Source organism: Arvicola amphibius, chromosome X (assembly GCF_903992535.2).
Source record: "Arvicola amphibius chromosome X, mArvAmp1.2, whole genome shotgun sequence".
NCBI classification, from domain to species: Eukaryota; Metazoa; Chordata; class Mammalia; order Rodentia; family Cricetidae; genus Arvicola; species Arvicola amphibius.
In genome coordinates, this window is record NC_052065.1 from 34,310,113 (window position 1) to 34,330,667 (window position 20,555).

The window sequence follows — 20,555 nt, forward strand, 5'->3', positions numbered from 1 at the left end:
GGAGAGATTCAGGACCAAGAGTAGACTAGGGTTTTCCAGGAATTTCGGAGCTCCAGGAGAGGATTCTGGTATTGAGGGACTTCCAGGGAGGAAATCTCCTTTTAGGGGTACCAGAAGTATAGGTCTTCAGGAATTTGGAGATTTTAGAACATATCTGGAAGTGACTAGGAGCAGGATTCTATATGGCCTTGGGGTTCCCAAATGTGAGAACTGCATCTAGGACCAGGTTTCTGAAGGGACGCTGGCATCTTGAGGAATGAGAAGTGGGATGCTGGAGAGCCAGAAGAGGGGTTTTCGAGGGATTTGGAGATTCCAAAAGTGTGAAATGGACTCAGGACCAGAGAGGGTTGTCTAGGGATTTAGGGGTTCTCAGAGTAAGGTGTCAGTCGGAGAAGAGGCTGGCGAAAGACTTCCTCAGGCTGCGGATGGTCTCAGCTTTCACCTCATCCTGGCTAAGGCTGGGCCTGGGCGGGGCTGGCTCTGGAAGGTTGAAGGCATTGGTCAGAGACTGGGATTTGCTAGAGAGAGACAAGGTGGAGGCATGGGAGGAAGAGGGGAAGAGGAAAGAGAGGAAGGGAGAGAAACACAATGTTACCCCAGGCCCAGCCCCAGCCCTGCCCCTCTGATCCTGGGGCTGTGCCTGTGACCTTCCCACCCCCAAGCATGGGCCTGGACCCTGATGGTTTCTCAAGGGTGAAAGAACTCTGAGCCAGGCAGTGGTGGCACACGCCTTTAATCCCAGCACTCAGGAGGCAGAGGCAGGCGGATCTCTGTGAGTCGGAGGCTAGCCTGGACTACAAGAGCTAGTTCCAGGACAGGCTCCAAAGCTACAGAGAAACCCTGTCTCAAAACAAAACAAAATAAACAAACAACCCCCCCCCCCCAAAAGGCTGGGAGAACTCTAGGAACAGGTAAAGCTGGGGCCAGGGAGCTGGGATGTGGGGTCAGCTGGGAAGATTTAGGAACAAGGTAAAGTGGTATGGCTTTAATGGGAAGAGTCCTTGGCCCAATTCTTGGCTAGTTTGATACGAAGGATGAGAGGGAAGTTTCTAGTCAAAAGGTCTAGGAGTCTAGGAGAGGCCTCAGCCAAGGACAGGCTTGTATGGGGCAAGCCCGAACAATGGGTGGGGCAAGGAAAAGGATATTTGGGGCAAGGGCTAAGGGGATAGAATGGACCAGAAGAAGCAGAAATGATGATCTGGGAGAATTTGACGTGCCAGCAGGATTTGAGAATGAACCAGAAAGGAGCTTAGACTATTAGGTAAAGTTTGAGGAGAAGCTGAAAAGAGTGAAATGATGCAAGGCTACAGATTTGCCTGAGGGACTTCAGGGATGGTTGGGAGGAGGGTGATACTGGGAGATCAGCTGGGCCAGGAGGTACTGGAAGTGGGTCAGTCAGGCTACTGGGATGGGCCAAGGGCCTGGAATGGGGACTTTCCCAGGGCCTGTGTGGAGGAACCTGAACTGGAAGTTGAGATGTTGGGATTCTTCCCCCAACTGGTGGAATTGAGACAAACGTGTGGGTGTGTGTACTGGGGGGAGGAGGGGGAGGCGGGGCGGCCCAGTCTGGCAAGAGTTCCCAGGCAGATGGGATCTGGTTTTCCTTGGGATCTGGGGATGACCTATTGGGGCCAGCACCCTCTGTGAACAGCCAAGGCTGATATAGAGGTCCCCTTACTTGAGCTGGGGGTGCGGGGGTCCTCCACCAGCAGCAGTAATGGGTGGCGGCACATCCTGGCTGGGTTTCTGGGCCAGCTGTGGCTTGGTGGGACGTCCAGCAGGACCTGGGCCGCTGGACCGGGGCTGCTGCGTGGTGGGTGGCCCGGTGCGAGGTCCGGGACCTGCCTGGCTGGCCTGACGAGTAGGACCAGCAGGGCCTGGGGGTTTCTGGGGAGGGCCCTGGCGCTGCTGCCCTCCGGGTGGGGCTCCTGAACCCTTCGGTGGAGCTGGAGCAGAGACAGATGCCTGACGGGTAGCCTGTGGGGGCCCTGCCTGACGCTGTGGAGATGGAGAGGCAGGCGGGCGGGTGGCTGGAGGTGCCCCAGGGCCTCCTGCCACTGGCCGGGACTGGCGGCCTTGACCCTGGGTCATCGGTGTGGCCTGAGACAGGGACTGCTGAGATGCGGCTGTGGGACTTGGTAGGCGCTGGGGCAGAGGGCTGCCAGCTGGCGGTCCAAGCCCAGAAAGATGCTGCTGGCCCTGTGGGGGTGGACGCTGCTGCAGTGGAGGTCCCTGGCGCTGAGGTCCTGGGCCTGGCTGTGGAGGGCCCCCTAAGAAGAGAAAAAGAGAATAATAGCAAGTGAGAGTGAGTGAGCAAGCGAGGTGAGGCTGCTTGGGAGGGAAGGGACCTAGCAGGCCTGCCCTCACTTACCCTGGGGTGGGGGTCGTTGCTGAGCAGGAGGTCCTGCAGGCTGCTGGGAGGTCTGGCGGCCCAAGGGTAGGGCTCCTGGGGATGGAGCCTGTGGTAGAGTGGAGATTAAAAATAGTTACCAGCCAGTGGGAGCGGTAACCAATCAAAAATGACATGGATTCCCAGTGTGCTGGGTGTTTACTCCATTTGTGGCCAGTTGAGGGGACCCCATACTTGTTCAGGAGACTCTTAAGGATGGCAAGGTCATAACAATCTATCGAGGCCACATGTGCATAAAGGTGACATTAATCTGCTGATACCTCCTTACTGGCACCAGCTTGATCAAAGGCTGGCCTTTTTCCCTCTAGCTCAATGCAAGGGCCTGACCTGGCTGTGCGAGCCCCTGCCAGGGGAGGCATCCCGCTGCCGCTGCCGAGGCAGAGCCTGAGCCATCTTGTTGACCACAAGTTCCACGATGAGCTGTTTGTCTTCATCCTGATGATCACCAATGAGTGGCATCGAGGAGCCCACCACCTGGAGGAGGAAAAGAGATTCAGTGTGGGGAGAGGCAGGAAGTGCATGTGAGGCCACAGTGTCAACACACTTTCGCTTGGCAAAAAGCATGGTGACTGCAAAGAAGAGAGCTCTGTCTGGTTTCTAAGGGGCACTGATTGTACACTGTAAGGAAAGTCAGTCTATTCCAGAGCCCTGAACAGCTTTAGGGGTAGCACATTAGAGGTGGCTCTGTATGTCAGGGTCTGTGGGTCAAATCTGGTCTGCTATATGTTTCTGTATTGCTCATGAGCTAGGGTAGGTTTAATATCTTTTCCTTCTTTTTCAAAGAGGCAGAACTGCAACTACACAGGCAAGCCTAAAATCCACCAGTCTAGCTCCAAAATCCCAGATGTGATCCTGCCTCACCCTCCCAAATTGCCAGGATTACAGGCATTCACCACCAAGCCAGATCCTTTTTATTTATTTATTTTTTGAGACAGTTTCTTACTGTGTAGTCCAGGCTACCCTCAACTCTTCATCTCCTGCCTCAGCCTTCCAAGTGCTGGGATTATAGTTTCTCACTGCACTCAGCCTCTGATGTCTTTCAGTGGGTGGGGAAATTTTTTTCACATATGCAAAAGATAGGAAATTGAAATTCAGTGTATTTAAAAGTTTTGGTTATAAACAACATATGTTGTATCCATAAGCACAACTGCACTAATTTTTCATCTTGCTTGTGGCTGTTTTTGTAGAACTGAGTCAGGGTAACTGCACGACCCACAAAGCATAAAATATGTACTGCTGGTCCTTTACAGAAGATGCTCACTGGTTCCAGCTTTATAGTTTACTGGGCACTTTTTCTTTTACAAAGTACTTCACTGTGGTTCCAAGGACACTTTAAAGGCTAACTAAGTGCTTTGCCATTTACCAGGCTATCTCTATTCACAGAGCACCTTATATCTTAGCAGATGTTACCATTCACCAAGGATTTCCAAGTTTTTAACACTGCCATTTGCTAGGGAAGTCCCACCAAGTTTACATAGTACTTTACAATTTACGCCATCATTCACTAAGGACTTTGAGTCAAAATGCTTTACAGTTTAGATTGGTATTTCCATGCACCCACTCTTCCTTCTGTGCCCCACCAATCCCTGGGTGTTCCCACCTCAATAATGTGGTCCCTTCCATCTTTGCCATGCAGCGCTTCCACTGCGCAGATGTCAAGTCCCCCAAAAATCTCTGAGCATGTGTCTACCCACAACTTGTACCTGCCAAGGCAAGGGACAGGGCAGCTTGTCATTGCCATGCTCAGGGGATTCCATTACACCCTCCGTCCCACTCCTCAATTATATCTCTCACCTGTCAGACATGGCAATTTGCTCAAGCATGGCTGAGCCTGTGTTGGTCTTCCAGTTCCCTGACACTGATGTCCTCCTGGGGGGGGGAAGGAGAAGAGAATTAGTGGGGCTGGAGATGCATGGGGTAGGGCCCCTCGAAGGCCCCTATCTCTCCACTCACATGTAGGCCTTGTAGTTCTGCCCAATTTTCTGGACACGCACATCATATTTGGCATCAATGAAGGGCTCAGCAGTGGCATACGTCTTAGTCAGTGCCACAACACTTGCAATGTCCTGGAAGTCATGTTGGTTGTCTACCTTGACCTGTGGGCATAGGTGTGAGATTAAGGGAGTATAAGGAGTGGATATATCTGGAGGGATGTGTAGACAAATATAAAGCAGATATGCCAAGGTACTCATGCATAATTATGGGTATCCTGTTTCATACATGTGCACACAAACATAAAATTGCTTGTATACAACTCTGAATATGCTTAAAAACACTTCTTTTTGCAATTCTGGGGACCAAACACAGGGCCTTTCACGTGCTAAGCAAGCACTCTTACCACTGTGCTACATCCTCAACCCAAATTATTCACTTTAAACAGGGGAGCTGAACGAAGTGTGGAATTATATCTCAATAAAGCTTTAAAAAGCTTTAAAAAGTTTTTTAAAAACCCTGTCTCGAAAAAACCAAAAAAAAAGTTTTTAAAAGCTTTAAAAAGTTTTTTTAAAAAGTTTTTAAAAGCTTTAAGAAGTTTTTTTTAAAAAGTTTTTTAAAAAGTTTTTTAAAAGCTTTAAAAATTTTTTGTGTACGTAGACACAAAAACTCAGTTGTACAAGTAATATACAAACACAGAAGCTGGGGCAACTCAAACTTACAAATTACAAGTCTGCTTGCTACATACACACAGACAAATCAGCTGGATGGAAAGCATACCTGGACCCCAAGAGCCTTGAGTATAAAAGATGATGTGTGTTCATCACAGAACCATGCTTATATATACACAGCCAAATGCTTGGTACACTAGCACAGTAATGGAACATAAAATTGGCTGGTTGCATAAGAGAAATATAGGCTGAGAAAAATCAGTTGAATATGAAAATACAAAATCCAATTAGATGAAGACACCCCAGAAAACATCATCAAACAGAATTATTGTTTTGCATTGAGTACACAGATGCACATTTAACTATATACAGTGCCAGAGCATGCACTATACAGACATGCATGTGTGCCCTGCTGGGACTTACCTTGCCCATCCCAGAGTGTGCGTGACCCATCTTCACGACCACGGGGTATGTTGTGCTGCTGAGCTGATGAAGATGAAGGCAGAAGAGGCATGGTCAGAGCAGTAGTGCTGACCTCCAAGAGTTAGTGACCCATAGAGTGTAAGTCACACTAGTTGCCATTTTTTACCCCAGAAAAAGTTAGTCAAAGACAGGCAGAACTGCACTAAATAGTTTCACAGCAACTGTGAACCCAGAATTGAATACAGAACCCTGCATGCCAGTCATTTACTCCACTCCCTAAGCCCTAGGCATTTCCATATCTGCTTTCCCACGCAGAGGCTTTAGATGAGGGTGAGGGAATTTCCCAGAAAAGAGAAAGTTTGTTTTTATAATGAATAGATATTGGAGTGACTGTATGTATAAAGGTCCACACCTTTATAGTTAGCATGCAGCAATGTCTTCAGCCAAGCCTTGCATGCAAACTTCATTTTTATGTGTAAACACACACACACACACACACACACACACACACACACACACACACCCCTTCAGAACTCAGATTAGTCAGCCAAAGCCAGAGGTGTCCACATCTATTGAGAAAGACAACCACAGGCTTAAATCACATCCAGTGCTGGGGCTTCGCAGAGATCCAGTCAGGCAGCTCATGTGGTCATTCTGCCAGCTAGGTGCTCTTAGCATGGGACAGCTACCAACACTCCTAAGCAGCATGTACTCCACACTTAAGACCCACAATCAGCACCTTGGAGCATACACATGAACTTCCTCCCCTTGCTTACACCTACATAACAGAAGGACACATAACAGAGTCGCTCAGTATAGAAACATGTACAACTCCAAAGGTACACAATAAATGTACATATGCAGTACTCCCTGGCATGTCGACAACGAACAGAAGGATCAATACAACATATAAAAGGTGTATGTACTTCTAAGCATTTCTATAACTAAATCCCTGTAACTCAGACCTAATCACATTCCTGGATCCATGAAAAATATATCTAGAGGCACAACTTATTTTTTCATATCTACAACACAAACATACAGAAAATCAAACACACAGACACCACTCCTGGCCATGGACACAAATTCAGGCAAGTATGTGTTAGGCAAAGATGCATGTTAAGTCTCCCTGTACCCTGGGCTAGGTAGAAGGGGCCAGATTGGAGGACCCTAACCCCATCATACCCTATGTGTAATGCCAGAGCCCCTGCCTCCTACTGACAGGTTAGAGATAGCATTCTTAGAGGGGCTCCTTGGGCAGTGGCAGTTCCCAACAGACACAGGAAGCCCATAGTGTAAGGATGACTGATTGACCTTCATGTCTCTCCCTCCCTCTACAACCTCTTCCTTCCTCATTTCCCAAATGAGTGTCGTCATGAGTGGCATGGTTTTGGAAAGGGGGATGGTGGTGAGGGTGTCATCCAGGCATCAGGCCAAGGAAACAACGCCAAGATATGTGTTGTGTGTGATGAGGGAGAGACTTTCCACTTAGGCATCTATTAATCACACAGAGAATATTAATAACCTTCAACTCTCAGAAGCAATACACTCAAATATATGCTTGACTCTCAGGAAGGGACATGGAATACATTAAGGGACACATGCCACTCACAGAGGCACAGACACACCAGAGAGCTGTGCACACACAAGCATACCTACTTCTATCTGCTAAACTTTCCAGAGCCTTTTTAAAACCAGCTTTGCTTCTTCTGTTCCTGAGCTTGAATACAGTGCTGTGTGTGCATGTGTGTATCTGTCATATGTGTATATAGGGACTTGGGATTTCCTAGAGAGCTGTAGCCTGCTTTCTTGATCTTTCTTCTTCCTAAGGCTATGTGAGATCCCAGGTAGATATTGTCTTTCTGGGCTTTGGTTTCCTGATCTGTACAAAGGGTATAATCAAGACCAAGCACTTCATACTTTCTAGGGATCATTAGGTATTTGTACACACCAGTAGATCCCTATGATAACCTCACACCCATCCAGTTCCACAGATAGTTTATAGGCCAAACACCCCTCTGTGATGTCCACCCAACTCCATTTCAAGCCTGCACATCAATCTGAATCCTCACATGTAAACAGCTGGCAAAACTGTGCTGACTCAGGTTTTCTAGTTCAGGAGCTGGCGTCAGAAGCGGGATCATAGAGGAGGAGAGACCGGACTTTCCCTGTCTTTACTTCTCAGTCCCGCCACCTAGTTACTCAGTGCCCGGTCTCATCTACTTTCACTCCTCACTTTCACAATCAGACGGTTGAAAATGTTGGTTTCCTTCCCTTTCTCCCTTTCTTTGTATCCCTACTTCCCCACCACAGTAATTTCTTCACTATCATTCCTGGACAGGCCATTTGGCCCCTTCCTATCTCTATTTTCCTCATTATATATATATGAATCATAACTCACAAACATGTTGGGAAGGAACAAGTCAATAATCTCAGAGGAAAAAAATCTTAGTACACACATACAGTAAATCTGAATCTTTAAAGTGCAGGTTACTGTTATTGTTGTTACTGGTTTAACACCTCTTCATTAATTAGCATTAAAGAACAAGGAGGACAATAGCAAATGAAGAAACAAAAATCCTGGGCTGGCAATATGGTCCAGCAGATAAAGGTGCTTGCTGCCTCTGTGACAACCTGAGTTTGAGTCCCAGAACCCACAGGGAAGGAGAGGACTGGCTCCTGCATGTTGTCCTCTGAACAATACAACCATGCCATGGTATGAGCACAGCTACACGTGTGTATGTGCGCACAAGTGCGTGCACACACACTAAATAAATGTAAAACAGTGTTTTGTATACAGTGAGTAAATACTCTGCTGAGTGCTGGTGGTAGGTTTTTTTATGCTGTGGTTATTGAGCTAATCTAAGTAAATGAAATTTAATTAGCATTCGAGGCTAGCCTGGTCAACAAGAACTAGTTCCAGGACAGGCTCCAGAGCTACAGAGAAGCCATGTCTTGGAACCACCCCCCTCAAATGTAATTAGCTAAAGTAAATTTACACAAAGATTTTAGTAATAGTATATAGTAAATGATCAAAAAGTAGCTGCTATCATCACTATCATCATTGCTTGTGTGCGACAGGGTCTCACTATATTCGTTCCAGGCTGTCCTGGAACTCACTGTGTAGACCTCAGGCTGCCCTCAAACTCTCAGGATCCGCTTGCCTGCTGTGATTACAGCCATTGTCATTATTATTGGTCTGTCCTCCCTGTATTAATTGAGGGTGTTAATCATCCCACAGAACCCTTCCACGAAACCCCAGGGAATATTCCTGCATCATCAGAAAGCTGATGGGAAGCAATTGCCTCATCCCCACTCCCACCAGGGATGTGGGCTGCTTGGTGGGGAAGGAGCTGGGCAGGATGGGGTGAGGATAGGTTTTCTACTGACTCACTGGCTTCTTTCACCATCATCCACACGCCCCCCCCCCCGCCCCATGCTCACCACACCACTCCCTCCTTGCCAAAATTGTGCCCTGCCTGAGTTAAGTAAGGGTCAAGATGTCCAGGTTTAAGTTCCAGTTTTGTCCTGTGACCCTGGCAAAGCTCTTCACTTCAGCTATTTGGCTGTTTGATTTTGTTTCTGTTTAAGACAGGGTCTCTAGTCTCACTGGTGTGTGCAACTACAAGCATTTTGGGAAAGGTTACCACCTAAAACTCTGTGTGCATGCCACCTCAGTTCCTCTCCCAGTTCTGAAATACTTAACTGCCATCTTGAATAAGTCACAGACACTCTCAGTGTATCAATTTCCCCACTATGTATTTGTGCCTCTTCTCCCATTTCATGTCCCTCAACTGCTTTTCTAGTTTGTCTCCCCTATGTCACCCCCTCACCAGAACGCCAGGTCCACTAGGAAAGCCCTTCTTGTTATATAATAAGTGTATAGTAAGGTGTGGGAATGAAGTCATTGGCTTCAGCTATAGGAAGTTTAGGGGATGTGGGAAACTGGAGAGGCACAGGGTTCTAGGGACTTGAACTGCCTTTCCTCTCTGCCCTTCAAGGCCACCAGGGAGGAATGCGAATGACGTGGAGCTGGGGGAAGGGGTGTAGTGGGCTGGCTGGCAGTGCAGGGAGTATCTTTAGGCCGGTCCTACAGCCCGCCCCTAGGCTTCCATTCCTGTGGTGGGTGGATGAGTAATGTGTCCAGGAAGCCTGGAGGCTGTGATTTCCGCGCCAACTCCGCCCCTCGCATGGACATTTATACTTCACCGCTCAGTCCCTGCCGCCATCGACGCAGATCCGGCTTCTCGAGAGACACCAGAGGTAAGTGGGAACCGGGTGTCCTGGCAGGACTGGGGCTTGCCTGGAGCTTGTGTTGGCGCGGCCACCAGGCCCATCCAATTCCCTGCCAGACTAGCCACTTAACCAGGCTGGCAGGTATCAGGATCCCTATTTGGCCAAGGGAGAATATAAGGGAAGGATGTCTGGAATGAGTGTCCCAAGCCGGACTCTCCAGACTCCATCATGCCCCTGGCATTCATCCCCAAGTGCTCCAAACCCACAAGCCTCTAATACCTTAAAGACCTCCCAACTTGTCAACTCCCCTGAATTTGTTCATTGTCTCCCCAAACCCCTACAGCTCCCTTAACTCCTCTTGCCCTCAAACTCTGCTATACTTAGCTTCTGGAACTTCAAAAATTCTTCTGCCTTCAAATCCCTCAGCACTCACTTTATCTTAAGCTTCCAAATTCCCCCAGACTCTTAACCCCCAAATTTCCCCCAGCTTCCTAAAACCTCAAACCTCCTCTAAAACCCTCAATATCTCCAAATCCCCCTGCCCATTATATCTTAATAGCTCTCAACTCCCAACCTCCCCCTTTCTTCTTCAGTTTCCTAAACTCCAAATTCTTCACTCCACAAATGACAGTCTCCAGACTTCTTCAACTCCATTTAGTTCTCAAACTGCTCAGCTCTCTGATTCATCAACTGCCACACCTCATTATCTTCCAACTCACTGTCTCCTAAATCACTGGAACTCAATAAAACTTGAAACTTTCCCAACTATTTTAGCTCCTAAACTCCAGGTTTCTCAACCCACTTAAGATTCCCAGGCTTCTCTATCCTGAAGAGTCCCTAATCTCCCTAGGATCAATGGGTAAACAGAACAGTTGGGCTGGGGATCAGGTAACACCTTGTCTCTCCCAGCAGATACCACTATGGCTCCCTTTGCATCTCTGGCCTCTGGCGTCCTCTTGTTGCTATCACTGATAGCCTCCAGTAAGGCCTGTAGCTGTGCCCCACCCCACCCACAGACAGCCTTCTGCAACTCGGACCTTGGTGAGTCTGACCCCCTTTCTGTCTGTCTTAGTCCAATAGGGATCAGGATGGCAGTTCTCTCAGAACAGTTATACTTATCCTTGCGTAGATCTGCTTTGGCCATATTAACAACCTTAGACCTAAGCCAACCTTTGTGTTGGCTGCTCCCTCCCAAGTAGATGCTTCTCTGTAGTTATCCACATAGGTGGCTACCTCAGAAGTCATTTTACTGAGGTGCTTGTCTACTTCATTTAAATTTTAATCCCTGCCACATACTATTTCTGATCCCCTGTTAAATAATACTTCTTAGGGCACAGAAAGGCAGATTTTATTCAAGACCATGGCAATCAGATTTTGCAGTCAAGGAGAGAGATTGGCTTAACTCTCAACATATCATGGACAAATGGAACTCTGGCTGAGGAACAGTTTAAGGGTTGGTGAATGGTAAATCACTGAGAAATATAGGCAAGGAGTAAGAGGATTCAAGCTAAGCCCATTTAAAAATATGTTTATTTATGTGTATGTGTGTGTATACATATGAATATATATATATATATATATATGTGTGTGTGTGTGTGTGTGTGTGTGTGGTGAGTACCTGTGGAGTTCAGAAGGCATCAGATCACCTGGAGCTGGAGTTACATGTGGTTATGAGCTGGGAATCAAACTTGGGTCCTCTAGAAGAGCAGCAAGTGCTCTTAACCACTAAGACATCTCTCCAGCCCATAAACTCACTTTTTTGAGACCAGGTCTCAATATGTAATCCAGTCTGGCCTTGAGCCCTTTATCCTCGTCACTCAGCCTTGCAAGTGCTGAGATTTCAGGCCTGTGCCACCACATCCAGTTTAAAACTCATGCTGAAAACTGGCCAGTGTAATCACCTGGAGGCCAGTGGATGAGGAGCTCCATCACATTTTAAGGAGAATCAGATGAGGATGGGTATTTTCACTATAAACTGATTTAGTAGACTCTCCTACAACCTTATTTTTCTTTTTTCTTTTCTTTTCCTTTATTTTCTTTCTTCCTTTCCCTTTCCCCTTCCCTTCCCCTTCCTTCCTTCCTTCCTTCCTTCCTTCCTTCCTTCCTTCCTTCCTTCCTTCCTTCCTTCCTTCCTTCCTTCCTTCCTTTTTCTTTTTTGAGACAGGGTTTCTTTGTGTAGCCCTGGCTGTCTCAGAACTCACTCTGTAGACCAGGCTGGTTTCACACCCAGAGATTCACCTGCCCCTGCCTCCTGAGTGCTGGGATTAAAGGCGTGTGCCACTACCTCCAGGCACCCACAACTGGATTTTTAAGAGGAAACTGCTATAAGCTTGGAAGAAAGTTAATGAGCCTGAGGAAATTATGGTCAAGCAAAGAATATTTGTCAACCCCCTCGCTACCCTAATTCTCCATCATACTTATTAGCCTCTAGCAATCCATGTACCTTTCCCTACGTACCGGGGGTTGAACCTAGGACCTCTCATATGCTAGGCATATAAGTGAGGTTCAAGTCCAATCCTTTTAAAACAGGGTCTCACTAAATTGTCTAGACTGGTCTTGAATTCACGCTGTAGTGATCCTCCATCAGCCTGACAGAGCCGGGGTTACAGGTCTGTGCCACCATGCCTAGCTACTTAATCTTAGTTGTCTCCTCCAGGCTTCAATGTGAGCACCAGAAGGAAATGGATTCCTGTGTTTGGGTCACTGCTGTATCCCTAACACCCTGTATGGTGGCTGGCATAAATCAGGCACTCCAAAAATATTTGTTAAGTAAGCCAACAGATGGATATATGAAAAGGGGGTAAGAGTAGACAACGAATAGATGAATCAACAGATGTGGAAGCCAGTAAGCGTGCTGTCTCTATTAGAATTATGCTGTACATATGCATTGTTGTTATGGGTTTATGCTGCCCACTTGACTCCTTATTTTCCTTCTTTTCCTCTAGTCATAAGGGCTAAATTCACGAGATCCCCAGAAATCAACACGACCACTTTATTCCAGCGTTATGAGATTAAGATGACTAAGGTATTTCCCTTTCCTCCCTCCCTAGCCTTACCTAATTTCTTCCTCCCCCTAAAAATACAAGCATCTAGCCTTTGGTTGGTGTGGACATTTCCCGTAATCTTGTGATTTAGATATATGACATCAGGTTAAGAGAGAGTGGAGTGGGAGGATTATATCAATAAAAAATACACTTTTTTCCACTCATGGGCAGATGCTCAAAGGATTCGAGGCTGTGGGGAATGCTTCAGATTTCCGGTTCGCCTACACTCCAGCCCTGGAGAGCCTCTGTGGATATGTCCACAAGTCCCAGAACCGCAGCGAGGAGTTTCTCATCGCGGGTGAGGCCCCGCCCCTTCGCCTTGGTCCACACCCCTTCATCCTCAGACGCTTCCTAGCAACTGGGAGGAGCTATGCCCTAAAGGGAAAGAGCCTGGTTGAAAGTGGGGGGAGGGGGCGCGAGTGTCGGATGCTGGGAGGACGGAGGGGGCGGGAGGGTTTGTAACCTAATGCTAATCAGGTGATCCCTCCCGTCACCACCCAACCAATCAAAAACCTGTTGCTTTCTCCGTTCTCTGACAGGACGCTTAAGGAACGGGAATTTGCACATCAGTGCCTGCAGTTTCTTGGTTCCCTGGCATAGCCTGAACGCTGCTCAGCAAAAGGCCTTCTCAAAGACCTATAGTGCTGGCTGTGGGGTGTGCACAGTAAGTTCCTGAATCCAGCTCTCCTCCTGGAGATAATTCTTGGAATGTTTCCATTTCCCTCTTCTTATACTGTCTTTGGTTTCTCTTGCCATTGTCCCAAACCTGGAACTGCTCTTTTTTTTTTTTTTTTTTTTTTTTTTTGGTTTTTCGAGACAGGGTTTCTCTGTGGCTTTGGAGCCTGTCCTGGAACTAGCTCTTGTAGACCAGGCTGGTCTCGAACTCACAGAGATCCTCCTGCCTCTGCCTCCCGAGTGCTGGGATTAAAGGCGTGCGCCACCGCCGCCCGGCTTGGAACTGCTCTTTTGGAAATTCTGGTTGTTTTGTTATCTTGGGACTGCATGTTCCCCGAACCTTCTCTATCTCAATAACTTTTCGTTTGTGACTATTCTGGAATACTGCTGTCTGTTTCTGACCTCCCATGATTGGGTTTGGCTTCCCAGGCATGTTCTGCAAGAATTCAAAGTGCTATTCTCCAAATCCACAGGGACATGTCAACCTGGCTATTTCAAAACTGTTCCCTGATGGCACCAAATATCCTCTGACCCCAGTCACAACCTGAGAGTCCTGCTGCCTACTCTTATGCTTAAGCTCCCTGCATGCCAACTGTTACCCACCACTATCAGTTCTCTGCCCTGTGAGGCATTTCCTCAGGAGACCTGCCTGCGTGACTTCAAGTTCCCTACCCACCATTCCAGAACACTGGCTTTCTGTTCTCCAAATGGGAGAAGCTGTTCTTGGGTCTAAACACAGGCGGGGCAATGTCAAGCCTTCCCAGTAGTTCTGTGTTGCTGGAAGGAGAGCAGAACACTCTACATAGAGAGGGAACAGGGGAAGGACAAGCTCTCAGAGATGGGCCTTTCTCCCCTCTTCCAGGTGTTTCCCTGTTTGGCCATTCCTTGCAAACTGGAGAGTGACACTCATTGTTTGTGGACAGACCAGATTCTCATGGGCTCTGAGAAGGGCTCCCAGAGCCGTAACTTTGCCTGCCTGCCACGGAATCCAGGGTTGTGTACCTGGCAATCCCTGGGGGCCTAGATGACCCGAAGTCTACCCACAGTGGAAGCTGAAGCCTGTACACTGTTCACCTTCCCTCCATCTTTCCTGCTCTTATATGGTGAATAAAGAACTACCACAAAGCAGCACTATTTCTGTCTAGTGTCTGGAAACAAACTCAAGACACTGATAACTTGGTGGGAGCATCCATGGACCAATAAAAAGGAAAAGATTTGAAATTCGAGTTTGGAGGTTAGAAATGTAGCTTGGTAGAGCAGCTGCTTAGCATGTACAAAACCCCAGGTTCAATCTCTAGCAAAAAAGAAAAAAAAAAGGAATAAAGGCCACCCTGGTCTACAGAGACAGTTCCAAGATAGTCAGAACTACACAGAGAAAGTCTGTCTCCAAAAACCAAAAAAGAAAAAAAAGAAGAAAGTAAAAAAAAAGGTGTTGAGTTTTTATACTTTACAAAAAATGGTATATTGGTAATAATCTCAACATTGGCATTAGCACTGGGAACCGACAAAATCAGTCATGATAATTCACTTTGCATTATCAACTCCAATTTATTGAATATTTTCTCTACCCAATACTTTGAGACATCTTAGTGCAGTAATTATTATTATTGTTTCTTTTTTATCTTTCTATATGGGTTAATGTGTACCAGTAAAGGCTTGTACATGCTATGACAGTCAAATGACAGACAGCCTTGGGTGTCTGACCTTTACTTTATCTGAGACAGGGTCTCATTGTTCACTGCATATACCAGGCTAGCTTTCCTGGGATTCTCCTTTCTCGGCCTTCCAGTTTACATATTAGATGCATCACCACTGCCCAGCTTTATGTGGATTTGGGGATTCAATCCCAGGTCCTCATACTTGCATGACTAGTGTTTTAGCCACTAAGACATCTCTCCAGCTCCATTTTGCCCCCCCCCCCCCTTTTGAGACAGACTGGCCTTACACTTGCTGTAATCCTCCTGCCTTTGTTTCCTGATTGCTGGGACTATAGACATGTGCCACCACACCATGCCTACTACAAACATTTCTAATTCCTACTTGCCCAAGCTTCTCTAGCTAATATATTATCCACAGTTGAAAATTCCCCTATTCACAAATATCACCCCATTGATAAACTCATTGAAAACTACCCTATCAATTGATAAACATCTCTCCTTGCCTCAGGCTGTAGTCTAATGAAGATGCCCCATCCAAGCCTTTATACTTCCTAAATCTGACTTAAGTGAAAAGAAGGGGACCTGGAGACATTGCCACCTAGCCAGGGATTCTGGAAAATGGGATACACCTGGCCTTATACTTGGAAGTACAATGAAGAAAAGGGATGATGTTAATCTACTCTCGTTTCTTTCATTTTGACCAACTCCGCGGGAAACAATGTACACAGACAAGAAATTAGGGTTTAATGTATTAATTTCTTTTTACCTGTGTGGTACCAGGGATTGAACCTTAGTTCAATAAAATCCTAGGGCTTTATGTATGCTAGGCAAGTGGCAAACACTTTAAAATTAGACTCTATCCCCTAGACCCATGTAGGGTTTAAAATTAGGATCACCCAGGTCTCTGGACTGACTCTCGAATTTCTTGATCACCTTTCTCTGTAAAATTTGAATGGGAAACATAACAAACCTCTCTCTAGGACTTTCAGTTCCCACAGATGGGCCTTGGCCTGTCTAACCTCTTCCAGCCCCAGGGTCCTGACCCATACTACAAAGATTCTGACTCTGGAATCAGAATTTCAGATTGAGACACTCAACAGAACACTGAAATACTGTGTTGACATGAATTTGCTTGTACAAACAAAAATACATACAAACAGTTCCAATGTGTCTTTGGTGAACAAAAGGACCATCAAATCCCCTCCCATCAGATGACCCCACTACTCCTATAAACAAGAACAGTTATGCATGGTGCCCTTCTTGCAATCCTAGTACTTGGATGGCTTAGTCAGGAAGATCATAAGTTTAAAGCCAGCCTGGGCTACATAAGGTGATCCTTTCACACACACACACACAGAGAGAGAGAGAGAGAGAGAGAGAAAGAGAGAGGAGAGAGAGAGAGAGAGAGAGAGAGAGAGAGAGAGAGAGAGAGAGAGAGAGAGAGAGAGAGAGAGAAACAACACAGAAAAAGAATTAATTTATGTCTTGGGTTGTTGGATTGGGGTGCAGTTCATTGTTCTAACTTGCAAAACAAAACAAAATATCGAAGTTTGCATCTGCAGAATGTTCTAAGTCACCACATGTGGCCCCCTGAATCTTCTGTGGTTCTGTCTTGCAGTTTTTGCATTGCTGGGAGGTTCTGCCATGCCCAAGTTATACTCTATATATCAGGATGGGCAGAATTTTAAAAAAAAATTATTTTTATGTACATTGGTGTTTTGTCTGCATGTATGTCTATGTGAGGGTGTCAGATCTTGGAGTTACAAACAGTTGTGAGTTGCCATGTGGGTACTGGGAACTGAACCTGGGTCCTCTGGAAGAGCATCAGTGCTTTTCACTGCTGAGCCATCTCTCCAGGCCAAAGAGGTTTTAAAAAGACAGTATCTCCTATTTTGCTCAGACTAGCCTGGAACTTTTTATGTAGCCTAAGCTAGCTTTGAACTCATGATCCTCTTACTTCAGCCCCCCTTAACCCTGGGGGATACAGGCAGGTATCACTATATCCAACCTAGAACAGGCAGATTTTGAGCACATGGAACTTGTTCATTTGAGTAGCGAATGTCTGCTGCAGCAAACAGTGTCTGCATAGAGACTGCTGATGGGTATAATGGGAAGGGAGACGTTGAGGGTCTGTTTTGGCCCTGGTAATTTGTTGACATTACTTAAGATGCCAGAAAGATTTGGGGAGCTTCTGTTCAGTCATCAGACTCTAGAACCAGCTCCTTGAACACTAGTGTGACTCACTCCCTGACTTTAGGACCTGTTCCCTAGAGTTCTGAACATTTCAGTACTTGGAAGGAAGCAGAAGGTGACAGGGGAAGGATGAAACTTAGTATCAAGAGCTTTTCTTTCCCCAACCTGTCCACTATGCAGGTAGGACCTGTGCCCAGACCTAGTGTGTAGGAGAAAATGCAGGCAGCCTACCTGGCACACTGTGCTTCTAAGTAAGAAACATAGCACACCAGAGCAGAATATTTCCAGAAGTCAGAACACTGAATTCTGAAGTAGCATGAGTAGCCAGCAGCTGGCCTGTGGACATGTCTGCTGGACTCTTCATATCTCCTTTTATGTGCTTCTTCTGCATAGAGACCCTGATGGTATGAGTGTAGTGATGAGCTGCAGGCAGCATTCCTGCCACCCGGATCCCGGCCACCTGGCTAGCTTATGCCCCGAAATAACAACACACAAACTGTATTCATTTAAACACTGCCTGGCCCATTATATCTAGCCTCTTCTTGGCTAACTCATATTTTGATTAACCCATTTCTAATAATCTGTGTAGCACCACAAGGTGGAGGCTTACCAGGAAGATTCTAACCCACGTCCATCTTGGGCCGGAGCTTCATCACGTCTGACTCACTTCCCTTCTTTCCAGCATTCTGTTCTGTCTACTCGACCCACCTATGTTCTAACCTATCAGGCCAAGCAGTTTTCTTATATTAATTAACCAATGAAATCAACAGATTGATAGAAGACCCTCCTCCATCAGTATGAGTGCTCACTATCTAGTCCAAGGTAATGTGCTAACCAATCATAGTCAATAGGCTTCCACTATACATGTCGTTGCTCACCTATAATAAAGCAGATGCTGTTCCCTGAAACTGTCTCTAGAGTGATTCATCTCTGCACACTTTACCAACCCATGGGTCTTATTGGATGATGCCCTGGTAACAATTACAACAGCACCAGTGCAGCATGGATAGAGCTGACAATTTCCAAACCCTTGTAAATTCTTCCTTTGATTAGTTCCTTCTCCTCATGGAGACAACCCTCTCTGTCACAAATACTTCACTAAGAAATAATCTTTTATTTCTATTTCTTAGACATCTCCCCATTAGTAAAAAAAAAGACAACTATCTCTATTTACCCAGCAGCAATCTACTGCCTGCTGACAGGCCCCAGCCCCAAATATCTTTCTTCAAAATTACCTCCCTTGTTGACAAATATCCCTATTCATGACTATCTATCTAACAGACAATCTTTGTTGGCAAATTTTCTCATTCACCAATTGTGACCTACTAGCATATCTCCCCATTTCAGTTAGGAATAATAAAAATCTCCATTCATATCTTCCCCCTGTCCCCTCAATAAGCTTCCAATCTGATTACTCAAAAATATCACCAATGATACTTATAAGTAGTTTGGATAAAAATCCTTCTAGTCATAAAAAACGCATCTATCCAAACATACTTCTCCTATTGATTGACCTCCCCCAAACTGATACATTTCTGATCTTAGGCATGTCCAGATGGAAAATACCCCTACTAGAATATCTCTCAACATATACCCCATATGGTGAACCAACTTTCCCCATTACCCAGTGGCAGATGAGGAAGTCAATTTGTGTGTGTATGATTTACTGGGGATTTAAGCCAGGGCCTGGGACATGCTTCGCAAGTGCTCTACATTGAGTTACATCACAAGCCTAGAAAAGTTGATTTATGTAAGTCACAGCCTTTCCACTTTTTATAATAATGAAGCTCCACAAAAGATAAGGATTACAGCACAACTCTCTCTAGATAGGAGAGTGAAAAGAGTGTCTATGTAGCCAGGACTGGCCTCCAATTCTTTTTTTTCTTTTCATTTTATTTAACATTTTTTACATACTGACTACAGTTCCCCCCGCCCCACCTCCCATCTATCCCATTTTCTGTCTACTTCTGCCTCCATTCAGAAAGGGGCATGACCTCCAATTCTTAATCCTTTTGTCTCCAGAGTGCTCAGCTTACAGGTATGTACCACCACATTCAATTTAAGTCTGAGATAGTTGTTTGTTTTGTTTTGTCTTATGGAGACAGGGTTTCATGCAGCCCGGGCTTGTCTGGAACTCCTGATCCTCTTGCTTCTATCTCCCAGGTGCTGTCATTAAAGACACACACCACCATATCTGCTTTTTTTTTTGTTTTGTTCAAAGAAGATTGGGAGTTCAGGGGGTTAGGGAGATGGCTCAGTAGTTAAGAACACTTACTGTACAGTCCTAAAGACTGTTGTTCAGCTCCCAGCACCCACTAAACAAGCCAGGCATAATCATGCGCATACCTGTAAGCCCAGCACCAGTGGAGGAGAGACAGGAGGATTGTTGGGACTTGCTGACTGACAGCCTAGCTGAAAATCAGGATTTCCAGGTTTTCTTCCAGAAATAAGGTAAAGAATAATAGAGGACAGTAGTCAATGCCCTTCTCTGGCCTCCATGTGCACCCTCTAAAGTGTTCATATATCACATATACAAACACACATGAGCACACACTTGCAATAAAAATAAAAATAAAAGCAAATGCTTTTTAAGAAAAAAAGACTTGTAGTCAGTTGAGGTGACACGTACCTGAAATCCTAACAGTTAAGAGATTAAGGGGGTTGGAAAAAATGGTTCTATGGTTAAGGGAATATACTGTTTTTCCAGGGGACCTGGGTTTTATTACCAGCACCCACATTAGGTGGCTCACAACTACCTCTAATTCCTGTTCCAGGAGGATCTTATTACTCTGGTCTCTGCAGGCAACTGCCCCAATGTATGTGTGTGTGTGTGTGTGTGTGTGTGTGTGTGTGTGTATCCAATCGCAGACATGCACACACACATAATTGAAAATTAAAAAAGGCTAAAGTGATTTGGAGTTTCAGGTGAGCTTGAGCTACTTAGTGAGACCCCGTCTCAACGAATAATAGGGACGTAGTCCAAAATTCTAGTCACTATGGTTTGGGGGACAGAATTTGCTATTGTAAGCTAAAATTAGAAGCACAGTAACCTATGTTGGTGATGGGAGTTGAAATGGAGACTTTTTGATCTGAGTTGGTACTGAGAGAGGGGCTTGTTCATGCTAGGCAAGTTATCTACCATTGGACTACATGAAGTAACCTTATTTTAACCAGCTATTTTTCTATGGTTCTGTCTCCCCATTCCCAGCTTGCAAAGAGTAAATTTGAAATGACTAATCTGTTTGCCTTTTCTTTCTGCTTTCTTTGGTTTTAATATCTATAAAAATAATCTCCCTTGTTCAGTTAGCTCATC

At 45.9% G+C, this 20,555-nt stretch overlaps 2 protein-coding genes across 4 annotated transcripts in view; one reads left to right on the forward strand and one right to left on the reverse strand.

The window, feature by feature from the left end:
* Positions 1–382: 382 nt before the first annotated feature.
* Positions 383–20,555, reverse strand: part of Syn1 (synapsin I) — a 45,128-nt gene continuing 24,955 nt past the window's right edge. The window contains exons 6-13 of one of the 2 annotated variants that reach the window (XM_038316460.1): positions 5,437–5,499; positions 4,364–4,506; positions 4,205–4,279; positions 4,011–4,113; positions 2,738–2,884; positions 2,372–2,459; positions 1,679–2,270; positions 383–518 (exon numbers count right to left, since the gene is read on the reverse strand). In XM_038316460.1, the coding sequence (XP_038172388.1) occupies positions 383–518; positions 1,679–2,270; positions 2,372–2,459; positions 2,738–2,884; positions 4,011–4,113; positions 4,205–4,279; positions 4,364–4,506; positions 5,437–5,499 (1,347 nt within the window). The remainder of the gene's footprint in view (positions 519–1,678; positions 2,271–2,371; positions 2,460–2,737; positions 2,885–4,010; positions 4,114–4,204; positions 4,280–4,363; positions 4,507–5,436; positions 5,500–20,555) is intronic. The other variant, XM_038316461.1, reaches the window with a different exon arrangement.
* On the forward strand, positions 9,575–14,519 carry Timp1 (TIMP metallopeptidase inhibitor 1). 2 transcript variants are annotated; one of them, XM_038316462.1, is made up of 6 exons: positions 9,575–9,699; positions 10,582–10,713; positions 12,618–12,697; positions 12,888–13,014; positions 13,256–13,380; positions 14,254–14,519. In XM_038316462.1, exons 1-6 carry the CDS (start codon positions 9,627–9,629, stop codon positions 14,413–14,415), a joined length of 699 nt encoding a protein of 232 aa, XP_038172390.1. In that variant the 5' UTR covers positions 9,575–9,626; the 3' UTR covers positions 14,416–14,519. The 2 variants fall into 2 exon arrangements, with proteins under 2 accessions (XP_038172390.1, XP_038172392.1); XM_038316464.1 differs by having other exon boundaries at positions 10,585–10,713.